Source organism: Wasmannia auropunctata, unplaced genomic scaffold (assembly GCF_000956235.1).
Source record: "Wasmannia auropunctata unplaced genomic scaffold, wasmannia.A_1.0 LD335976.1, whole genome shotgun sequence".
In the NCBI taxonomy this organism is placed as follows: domain Eukaryota; kingdom Metazoa; phylum Arthropoda; class Insecta; order Hymenoptera; family Formicidae; genus Wasmannia; species Wasmannia auropunctata.
In genome coordinates this window covers 347,751-359,644 of record NW_012026914.1, presented here as the reverse complement: position 1 = coordinate 359,644, position 11,894 = coordinate 347,751, and the positions used below count along the sequence as shown (strand labels likewise).

The 11,894-nt window shown below is 35.9% G+C and overlaps 2 protein-coding genes and 1 long non-coding RNA gene across 6 annotated transcripts in view; 2 read left to right on the top strand and 1 right to left on the bottom strand.

Annotated features, from left to right (window-relative positions):
* The first annotated feature begins 97 nt into the window (after positions 1–97).
* Positions 98–2,300, top strand: LOC105454706 (protein YIF1B). The gene is made up of 4 exons (XM_011697535.1): positions 98–329; positions 817–905; positions 1,108–1,437; positions 1,623–2,300. The coding sequence occupies exons 1-4, from the start codon at positions 299–301 to the stop codon at positions 2,148–2,150; spliced, it is 978 nt and encodes a 325-aa protein (XP_011695837.1). The 5' UTR covers positions 98–298; the 3' UTR covers positions 2,151–2,300.
* Positions 2,301–2,633: 333 nt separating this feature from the next.
* Positions 2,634–11,894, top strand: part of LOC105454705 (phosphofurin acidic cluster sorting protein 2) — a 12,173-nt gene continuing 2,912 nt past the window's right edge. Inside the window, exons 1-8 of one of the 3 annotated variants that reach the window (XM_011697533.1) lie at positions 2,634–2,936; positions 6,686–6,989; positions 7,215–7,502; positions 7,588–7,687; positions 7,890–8,045; positions 9,051–9,152; positions 11,148–11,419; positions 11,593–11,798. In XM_011697533.1, coding sequence (XP_011695835.1) covers positions 2,833–2,936; positions 6,686–6,989; positions 7,215–7,502; positions 7,588–7,687; positions 7,890–8,045; positions 9,051–9,152; positions 11,148–11,419; positions 11,593–11,798 — 1,532 coding nt within the window. In that variant the 5' untranslated portion in view covers positions 2,634–2,832. Of the gene's footprint in view, positions 2,937–6,685; positions 6,990–7,214; positions 7,503–7,587; positions 7,688–7,889; positions 8,046–9,047; positions 9,153–11,147; positions 11,420–11,592; positions 11,799–11,894 lie in introns of all 3 variants that reach the window. The other 2 variants (XM_011697532.1, XM_011697534.1) reach the window with 2 other exon arrangements.
* On the bottom strand, positions 7,991–10,926 carry LOC105454704. 2 transcript variants are annotated; one of them, XR_975021.1, is made up of 4 exons: positions 10,104–10,926; positions 8,977–9,183; positions 8,261–8,458; positions 7,991–8,079 (listed from the first exon to the last, which is right to left on the bottom strand). It is a non-coding gene; the product is annotated as an uncharacterized LOC105454704 (long non-coding RNA). The 2 variants fall into 2 exon arrangements; XR_975022.1 differs by lacking the exon at positions 8,261–8,458 and having other exon boundaries at positions 7,992–8,079.

Genomic DNA, 11,894 nt, shown 5'->3' with positions numbered 1-11,894 from the left:
TGATAAAGGACGTAATGAATCTGGACAATAGCCATATTATAAGCCAATCAAAGAGCGTACTCGAGTGCTCGAGTGCAGTGTGAATCCTGCATAAAAGTAAAATGTTCCAAACGACGATCAGACACCGATTATTCGAGATTCGAGACAGAAAGAGCGGAACATGGCGACGTGGTGTGGCGCAAGTTGTTTTTGATTTCATCGTGTTTACAAAGGATCGGAGTTCGTACGAGCAAAGCTCCAACTTTACCGTGCTGAGTAATTGAGGCAACACCCGGCAACACGTGACAACGTCAGAAATATGAATTACAATCACTCGAACGCACGCCGAGGTGAGCGCGTAACCTACGAATCGCAGATGCAAACTTACTCTCGCGTTTTCCGCGTATTTATCATCGCCGATATCCGACGTTCTTCCTTATATCTATTCCTACAATGCTCCTAGAGACAACGTAGTGTCAAATTGATGATCGCATGGATTATTCCCACGAGTAATGACAGTCGTGTAATAGCGGCTTATTCTAATAAATCTGTTCTTTGTATCTGCACTGTATTATATTTTCTGCACTTATAAAAAAAACAGTTATAGACATAAATTAAACGTGAAAAGAAAGGAGGAAAGAACCAATAGTTTAACTGCAAATAACACGAGAATATCTACTTGAAAAGAAGCATATGAATAAGATTATTAATTTTGTTATCGTCCAGTCTAACATGATTACAAGAATGTTAACTTTATTATTATTGTCACCTAGAAAGAGAGCATAATACTAATTTTATTGTTATTTTCTTACATAAAGATGAATTGTTTATCGATAGGAAAACCAAAGAGGTTGTTGGATCCTTCGACTGGTTTATCTGCACCAACTCCTCCAATGGCACAGAATCCGTATATGTATAATCAACAGGTAAATTTTATAAAATATATATTATAGTTTTACCTACAGCATTTGTATATAGGACAAATTACTATAAACAAAATTGCTATTCTACTAGCAAAAGTTTGCATCAGCATTGATTTATATTTTTATACATTTATCATATCTCACGGAATTCATGTTAGAATGCATGATCAGATTTTTAATCGATATATTGTCAACTTAATCTTAGGTGCCTGTGAATAATGGTGCGATGCCAGAATATGGCTTCAACGTTTCTGGACAGGGACCACCTTCGTATGGATTCAATCCACAGATGTCAAATTATCCATCCAGCGATAATCAAGGAGCGGAGTTTGCGAGTCCACAATTTGCGACGCAATTCTTGGCTCAGCCAGTTGTTACAGACATGGCTATGCAGTATGGAAATGCATTGGTTGGTACTGGAAAACAGCATCTCGAAAAATATGTGCCAATTACAGCATTAAAATATTACTTTGCGGTGAACACCGATTACGTCTTTGCGAAATTAATGCTGCTGTTCTTCCCATTTACGCATAAGGTAAGTTTCATTGTATTAGCGGTCATTATTTAAAGAAAGAGATAAATATATCACGTAACTCAATTTTATTATCATTTTTGTTTTGAAAATAAATTTGTAAAGAAAAGTGAAGAGTCAAAATAAGTGTCTTTCAATCGACTGATGTATCGAATGCGCAATAAAAATTCAATAACTTCTTTTTATAGGACTGGTCTGTAAAATACGAACAAGATGTACCATTGCAACCACGATACGAAACTAACGCACCAGATATGTATATTCCTACAATGGCGTTTTTCACATATGTCGCTAGCGCAGGATTAGTGTTAGGCGTGCAGGGACGTTTCACTCACGAACAATTAGGTATACTAGCCAGCTCCGCGCTTGCTTGGGGCTTGATCGAATTGCTCGTTCATATGGTGAGTTTGTACGTGATGAATCTCCAAACGAGTCTGGCGACGTTAGACTTGTTGGCATATTGCGGTTACAAATACGTCGGAATCAATGCGGCACTGTTGATATCGTTGCTATTTCGGAAGTTTGGCTACTACGTGATGCTATTATACTTCAGTGCTTCTCTAGCTGTCTTTCTGATGCGATCGTTAAAATTAAGAGTCATTCCACAAGGCCATTCGTACACAGCCTCTGGTAATAAAAGGCGGCTTTACTTTATATTGTCTTTGGCTGGTATGCAGCCTGTTCTAATGTGGTGGTTGTCGTACCATCTGATTTAAAGAGAAAAAAAAATGCAATAAGCTTATAAAAACAGCGAAAAGGAAGCGAGAGATGAAAGGGAAAAGTGTATATTTATTATTTGGTTACTAATATCACATGTACATTTTTTGTAATAAAAAATCCAACACGATTATATTATCACTTAGCTATATAATGCGTCTCTATTAGATAACATTTTTTTTCTGTAATGGATTTTGAAGACGTTAATGAATTTTATATATGTATATACATATATATTATGCCTTGAAATAAATTTTTTTTATCAGAGTGGTATTTTTTAAGAATTTGTAAGACTAATTAATTGGTCTTATCGCTTATCTATTCACACGCGGTCCTATTTCGACTGTGCAGCGTCGGTAATTTTTAGTCAGAACCAAGAATCGATATTATACCTCATCTTGAACTTGTGAGATGTCGCGACACGTTCCTCAATGATTGTAGCAATTCTTTCCGACTGATCGCGTACCCGGACCAGGACGGCACGGGCAGGCGTGGCGCTACGTGTTCGAGTCCGGAGTCGTCAGCGAGAGGAGGCCTCGTCCCGACCCCGACCCTCCCGTGTCGAGCCGCGCTCGCTGCCGCGCTCTTCACGGTCTGACGGTCATTGATAGTCGTCTGCGAGCCGCGAGACGCGGTGAAACGTAGGCGTTGCGTGTGTCTCGTGGGCCGCCAGGGCCAAAAATGGCGGAACGGACAAAGGTGACAGCCCCAGCCACCCGGCCCGTTCCCATGAAGCTGTTTGCCACCTGGGAAGTGGATCGCACCCCTCCGAATTGCATACCCAGGTAACGGATAGCACATTTCGCAATGATTACCATCCCGGCGTTGTTCGACCTGCGACGCGGCGCGGTTCGCCTAACATTCCTCGACGTTGATGGTGGTCACGCCGAGTGACGAGTTCCTCCGACTGACTGGCCGACGAACGTCTGCACGCCCTTTTTTGTGGGACCATCTCCCGCTTGGGTCACTCGGGACTGTCCATTCCGGGATACTTGTATTTACAGGTTCGCGATTTACGAGACGGACGGACACGTTGCGTCCTTCTTCGCAGTTGAGTCATTGTCGTATGACATGCGTCGCATCCACTTGTGACTCCGAAACGATTGCAACTGTCAACAGTATCTGACAGATCTGCGTCGTATTTATGAATGAGAAAAGGCTCGTCTTTCGCAATCATCGATGTTTTTCGTCGTCACTATTTATTCTATTTTTCACGATACTCTTAAAAGGAACGATAGTAGATCGATATTTAGTATTAATCTTTCGATGCTGACACGAATGACACTTCTCGAAAAAGTGTCAGTAAGAAAAGTTAATACTCCAAACAAATTATTCCTGTTCTTTTTGTGAATATTGTTAAAATTAACAGATGCTGATGCAATATTCATCTGGATTCATTATCAGGGAACATTAACTATATGCATATACGTATATATAAAACTGTTATGTATATATATAGTATATGAAATATTCTATAAACAAATTTCTTTACAAGATTTGTCAAGTTAAACCGAAATAAAAATATTAATTTAAATTTAATTAGAATTAATATTTTTTAAATCTATATTAAGTTAACGTTCCATTGGGGCGAAACTTTTGTTACAGAAAAAGATGAAAAAGTTTAAAATAAGTAAAAATAATTAATATATTAAAACGAGTTAAATCTCTCGTTAATTAGAATCTCCAAACATGTTAAATTAAAAAAAATATACGGGGTGTACCTTAAATAACGCCCATTAATTATGTAGCGTTATTTCTTGTAAAAAAAACTGATAATGAGTAAAAAATTCTGAACCATTTTTTTCTGTAATGCTCAATTATGCAATCACTACTGCAGTAATTATTGTTTCGTTGAGCATTATACCTAATACAAAATAGTTCTTATAAGTAGTACTCATCAGTCATATAGCGCTATTCCTTATAAAAAATTGATTCAAAAAGTTCTAAGCCATTTTTTTCTACTGTATGTATATATGTATAATCACATATTTTTTTAGAAATCATAAAAAATACAACCAATCTTATATATGATCCTGGTTAAAGCTCTCTAATTGCATCAAGAAATTAATAAATAATTCAAAATGTAGAAATTTGCTGTTTTAAATTCATTTCGTTATTATCTTCTTTTTATGATTTAAATGTCGATCTACTTTATAATAAATTTGTATGTAATTATTCAGTTACATAAATAGTCAAATAAAAAATATAGCAGTCACATTGTATTTCGATTAAGTTATTCTAAGAAATGATGTAAAAGCGTTGTAATGTTTGAAAAGTACGTAGCGAACTACTACTAATTAAACGCCTCGTTAAGGCGATAAGATTATTGAGTTGATCAAAATGAAAATACGGTATTTTTTTAAGCCTGTGAGGTTAGAGAAACGTTATAAATTCTTGTCTAGTTTTGGAATGTCAACTTTAAATGTCCGCACACGAAGTCTCGCGAAACCACAGATGTTCTTTTTCACTATAAATATAACTTTAATCGATTTGGGGGATTGACTGTAAAGTTATATCGTGCCGCGGATATATTTTTACGTACTGCAACTATAAGCGAACTCCCCTTCCGTAGGTATGTGACGAAATATAATTATTGTATTTTTGACTCTCGGAATTATTGCCAAACCGCGATAGCTCTGGCACGTGTTTGGCAAAAGTCAGGCGGTTAATTCGGTATAAATTCGGATGCACGGCAGTCGCGGCTGCGAAATTAACAGTCGCTGGTTACAATGTTGTCGATTTCCAACGAGTTCCTAAAAAAGATTTTCCGAGATGCTTTGGAAATACGTCGCTACGAGCAAAATTCCGTATAAATCTAACGGGTAACGGGGTATATATATAAAATGGCATTCGATATAACTATTTCAAACGCCTGACTCTATACGTTTAAACTTTAAACTTAATGATTCGCTTATCTTCAATCGTGATCGCAGATAGAAATTTAAATATCCCATTACTTGTTCATATAATGAAGAAATTTTGTTATTTTGGATCGATTATTCGAAAGCATTTTTGTCAGGAAAAATTTTTTTCCTCTATTATTTGAAATAATCGATACATGTAGTGGTAGCGGTGACCATAATGTCAATAGTGTGTATATTTTCTGCTGTATTTTAATACACGAATATTGTTCGGTTTAGAAATATATATATATATATATATATATTTGTACAATACGATTCGGATAATTCGAACGATTTCGCGAACAGAACGCGCACTCAAATGAGTTAAATCCTTTTAGTGCCGCTGACAACAGATCGAATTTAAATTCAAATTGATACAGTCTTCGCGAATCGACCGTGTAATCGTATTATCTGCACAAATGAAATGGTCGCGTCGTGCACATGTAAAATAAATGCGCGCTCGAGTGATAACGTGCCACCTGTAGTTTCTGCTCTCTGCGGCTATATTTAGTATTCGCCCTCTCCCCCAACGCCCCCGGAAACCCTCTTCATAAATAACGATAACCGTCCTTCTCCCCACCGCCACCGTGTAATAAGGGTTTCGTCGACGATGTTTCCACTTGGTATAGGCTCTATCGCGCGTATCATCGAGAAGTAAATTATGTACGAAGGGAACTCAAACGGAGTAAGGACCTATTGGCCGTAAAAGAAAATTTATTCCATAAAAAGAGTTACAGCAACCAAGTTTCAGTATACTATATTTGTTCATAATCTCCATCGAAATTCAGATTTGCCGTACAATCTATTTTTTTTATTCTGCCGAAGAATATCGTCATTAATGAATTTTCCGTCAAAATTCTCTACCAATTTTTTCTTGAGAGCCTTTTGCTCGATTTATAATTCTTCTTGAAAATATATCTTCTCATCGGAGATTTTTCAAGAGAATTCCGGAATCTATTTCGTGGCTTTTTATTTCATCTATAAAAGTCACGAAAGTGACGAGTCGCATTAATGTTTCTCACAGAAATCTTACTGCAGAAATCTCTTTGACAAGAGATAGTTCAGATATTACACTTGGCAAGCTTAACAATTGTCTCGCTGACTTTAAACTGGAATAGCGTGATGATAAACAGAGTAAATGATAACACGTAATATGTACACGTAACATCTTTTTTAGCTTCTTCTTGAATCATCTCTTAAATTTTGTCGCATACATGTTTTGCACATATGATAGATATGTATCGGTCGGTTTAGCTTCCAAATGACCCTTATAACTCGTAGACACGTCGATTGTTGTACAATAAAACGTTTACGCTCGTAGAGGAAAACGACGCTAGTCGTTCCCTCCGAAAGAAATTATATTGATCGATATTATATCCATTCACATCTCCCTAGCTTTCTGAACTGCGTACCCCCGATCAATAGTCAAGGCATTGGTCATTACATTTGTCTTTATTTAACTCTGAGATACGTAAACAGTCGCTTTGTCAGAGCTCTGGTTATTTATACTCACTTCTACTGAATATACTTCCAATCAGATTTCTTCTAGGCAATCTTTGGATGAAAAATCTTAAAATATTCTGAAGTCTTAAATTTTTAAATATCTCACTTTGATTTCGCTTTATTTTTAGGCTGTGTTCCTTGACGCTAACTCGATTAGTGATACTTCGATCGCTCGGCTCGGACCTAGCGTCCATTAGCATTGCGGTCAAGATGCAGAGCTCCAAAAGGACCTTGCGTTCCAACGAGATGGCTATACCGACCGGCGGCATACTCGATACGGAACTGGAATTGCAATTTGCACTTCAGTATCCGCATTTTCTCAAGAGAGACGGCAACAAACTTTTGATATTATTGCAAAGGCGGAAGCGATACAAAAATCGCACGATGCTGGGATACAAGACTCTCGCGGAAGGAATCATTAACATGGCACAAGTAAGCCTGGGATTTCACTTTGTTCCATCGATTACAGAATGATTTATGTCTCGCACAAAGTTTATCTAATTATAATAAAGAGGTAATCGTAAGAGGTCTATCGAGAGATTGTAATAATATTACAAAATGTTTTCTCCAAAAAAAAGATGAAGATGCATAATTTGTATTGATGTTGCGTCAGGCATTAAATTTTCTCGCAGTTGTAATGATAATCACTTATTACAGGTGCTGCAGAAACAAATGGACGTCGAGTTGGAACTTATATCAGACAAGGTGGAAAAATACGGTGGTCACTCTGTCCCACTGGCACGCGTGAACGTTGTCGCTCTGAGTTCCCAGCCGGTCGATCATGATAAAAGACTGACGAACGATCCCAACGAGAGGCTCTGTCCGGAATTCAGTGACGAGGAGGAGGAGTTTAGCTCGGAGGGCGAGGCAGAGGGCAGCGACAGCGAGCCTACGTTGGAGGTGCACAGGCGGAAAAGTCGCGGAAAGATTCCACCGAATGCCAGGGTGCGTGCAAAATTTCCGTTCAGCTTAAGCCTTCTAGTCACTCATTATTTCTGTTCTGATGGTTTGATGTATTATGTTTTTGCAGCAAAGAAATTTAAAGCAGAAGTTTATCGCTCTGCTAAAGCGATTTAGGGTATCTGAGGAGTTGGAGCACGATCAAGAAGAAATTGGGCAAAAACTTTCAGGTATATTTAATAATATTACGTAAACAAAATTATAAAGGAAATTAATATAATAAAGGCCCAAAACTTGATGGATTAATATTAATTTAAAAATTTTTCTTAAAACTTTTTACATATTAAATGCAATTTTGGAAATGTTAGAAAAATGTTAATTGAAATTAAATAATTTCTAAAACAAAAAATTATTTAAATGGTCTTGTTAAAGGCGGCCATATGGAGATAGAAGAATTGTTCGACGAATTAGAAGATTTATCGGACAGCGGGCCAGAATTGGATACCATGTCTGTTAGTAGTACACCGAAGCCATCGCTAAGACCCTTTTTCAGCTCTAGTCGATCTCTTCTCGCGCCACCTCACTCCGGTAAGTTATTGCATAGTCCGATCATTCGCGTATTCTGATAAAATGTGTGATATATGTGTGATACGTGGCAAGGTATTTTATCAATACTTAAAACTAGCTCATTGTGCTGATGTTGCGATGTAATATTTAAGTAATAGACATATTAAAGGCTGGCGTTTAAACGAATGTTGGTACCGTTAAGTATATAACGATATACGGTAAGGAAGATACATTACATTTCAAATTCATTGTATTCTGGCTTTCGCTCTAGGCTATTGGTTTACACTCGTTAAATAATCACTTTTTGCAGTTATATGTCGCGTTTTCATGTCAAATTATAAGCCATCTTTTTAATTATTGAGAATAAAGACGAAATTTTTCCATACTTTATTGTTCACTAGGACCCGTTATACAGGTAGGATGCTAATATTTTCCTATGGAAAAAAAACGATAGACTTTCTTCATTTTTTGTTGTATTGATGCAAAATGCTATATTTCTTTTAGCAGAACGAGGGAGTGCAAAAGCTTTTAATCTTAATTTTAATTTTTTAAAGGGCATAAATAAATTATATATTTTTTAAATTAAATTTATGTTACGGGAGGAAACTAAATGGATAATTATAATTACTTATGTTGAGCAGATTTCTAGACTCTCACTGCTGCCATTGGATTATGATGTTAAAAGCGAAAAACCTTATGAGAATCTTTTCTTGATTATAACATATTAAAATAAATTAATTTTTTGCGTGCCTTATTTTATATTAAATGGAATAGATTTATAAAATGTAACGTAAAAATTTTTTTAATTTGTGGATTAATAAATAGTTGTACGTCTCAGTTAACTTAAACTCATGTGAGTTTTCGCTTTTAATGTCATAATTCGATATGTCTGAGAAGCGCTAATATATCGCTATTGTCTAAAGATTAGGATCTTAAAAATTCCATAGCTTACTCAAACTCAGATCTTCTAAGTGAAAATCTGGTGGGTTGGCTTTTGCACTGTTGCATGTTACGATTCGATAGTAGTTACCAACGAGGATACCGGACCTATCTCAGCGACTACCACGTGTCAACAATCCGCGAGTCAGCCGGCTAAAGAGAAACACCGTATCGGACACACAACTCCGGGTATGTAAATATCAATCAGTCTTGAAGCCCCCTACGAAGAGCGAATAGTTTGAATGTTTTAAGGATTCCGCTTTTTATCAAACAGCACGTATTTTGCGTTTGAATATAGCATGCAATGTAAGAGAGGCATATATATATATATATATATATATATATATATATATATATACATATATTGTTGAAGATGATTTAATAGAATCCATTAATGTTTCTCGAACTGATAATCTAATTTAATCTTTTTTCCTCTATATGACACAGTCAGTACAAAATAACAAAAAACTCTAGATTAAAAACGAAACAACTTGTTAAGAAAAATTATATATTATATTTGTAATGATGGATTTCAAGGAAATATTGAAAGCAATTCAGCAACAATAATTTTGTAGATTGGAGAAGAAACTCCAGCGCATGAATGACCTTGCTAATCGACAGAAGCTTGGTGTTTCTATCACATTTTGGTAATTAAGTGGCTTCGCGATTTACACTTACACAAGCAATCTAATTTATATATACATATACATACATATATAAATTATACATTAACTTTTCTCTTTAATAATGCAACATATATCGTTCTAACGTAGCCAAATACAAGAATAATTAAAATGGCACGTTACTTTCGTTTCTCACTTGTTCAAATATTAAATGAAATGCCTCTTTATATGTATAATCAACTTTTCCTCCTTCTTCCTTCTCTCTCTCTCTCTCTCTCTCTCTCCCTCCCTCTTTCTCTTTCACGTGTATTTACTCACTTACAATTAGCATGTTTTCCTTAATTTTAGATCTATTATTCTTACTTTGCTCTTTAAAATAGTATTTCGTCAGAAAGATACAAATATGTGTCAATGTATATAAATATCGATGAAAATAAATTTGTGATTAGACATTTAATTTTCTCGCAATTATTCGTAATATACGATTTCCGAGTACTTTTCGTTTAAAAGAACTCACTAATATATGTATTTATAATGTGCGAGCCTGTTTTCCCTTTACATACGCTGTGTGTCTATTTGCGGCTTCTTGTATGCAATCTTGTTAGACTTCGATCTGTGGTACTGGCCTGTATCTCTCTATCTACTCGTATACGTACGTATTCTTTACTCTGTCAATCATGTATTCTGCTTTCCAATAACATCGCGACTTGCACATCTCACGAGTTCACCTCTCTCTGTCATTTGCAATAATACCCTGTAATAAATGCTACAATTGTGATCTCGATAATTTCGTCTTACAATTAGTTTGACTGAAATTTGACATTCGAGTTATCGCAAATCAAGATGTATATCTACTAGGTGTCATGTACATACAACTGGAATTAGCATTTCCAAATCGAACACATCAAATAGATAGAAATATTTATGAATTCAACGTGCATTTGATAGTTTATATCATATGTGCAAAGTTAAATAATAATAATTTTGATGAATTAACTGCAGGCAGATATAATTCGTTCGGTTCGAAAATGCGAAAATTTCCAACATAATGGTACCTAGTGTATTTTTCGAGTAATTTAATATTGGCACATTAGTTGTGTGCTTTTCTTCACTTTACACTTGTTCCATTTAAATACCTATACAGAGTTTGCCAAAAGCACCGATATTTCACACTTGATCGTAAAATTAAAGAAACCAGTGATATTTTTAACGTTGATATATCCATAATTTTTATGTTCGGTCGACTGGAAATTAACTGACTTTATAATTAAGCTACAATTAAGCTTTAAAAACGATTTAAACGAGCAAAGCGTCTTATTTTTTTAATTTAAGATACATTTTAATATAATACGTGATGAAAATCATTCGCCGAACATCTTGTATAATTTTAATGTAAAGTTTTTGTCAACATATTTGATTAGGTGTTATGTGAGATGAAAAAGCTTCTAAAAAAAAATATATATATATATATATATATACCGGTGATTTTGAAACACTTTGTATACTATGTTTTAATTTAAGTTTCGTATCCCTGTAGATAAGTAACAAAATCTCGTTGCAGAGCGTGGAGTGGACAGACAGAGCGATGACAGTTCTCGAAGAGCCGACAGCGATTCTCACCCTGAAAATTGGACAGATCACGAGGCGAACGATCCACCGAATTATGTAGCGGGCTCCCCTCCAAAATCAATGGAACAGCCTAACAAAAGTGAAAGCTCCGAGAGAAGAAGTAGACTTTTTGCGCGTGATAGAGGGACGCCTGGCAGCAATAAATCGAAGAAACACAGTCTCAGCGTTGATCTAAAACCCTCGGCCGATTTAAATAATACAGAGGTAGTAATGTTATTTATTCTGTCCGTTACTCTGCATGAATCATGTAGATATACTTAGTGTCTTTAATGCCATCATTCCATTTGCCATCTAGGAATTAATGGCACAAAGTATATGTAGTTCTTGATTAAAATATGTAACACATTATATTTCAAAATTATACTTATTAATTTCAGCCAAGAAAAGCTTTAGTCGAACAACTAGGTCGAGTATTACCAGATGATAGTTTACCAGAGGCTGTGTCACTGATATCCATAGCGGATCCCGGCGGTGCTGTGCTCGCTGCAAAACTTCAAGAAAGGAACCATAAGGTTCTGACGACTGCCTCTCCGGCTGACATCCGTGCAACATTCACGTGTTTGGTCACGCGAATACAAAAATTGTAATTATCATATTCCTTAATTACTTAATTCCACCGGCACACAAAAAAAAAAAAGTGGTTTGTGCATTTGACCGGACCCATCTACGGACATGTTTT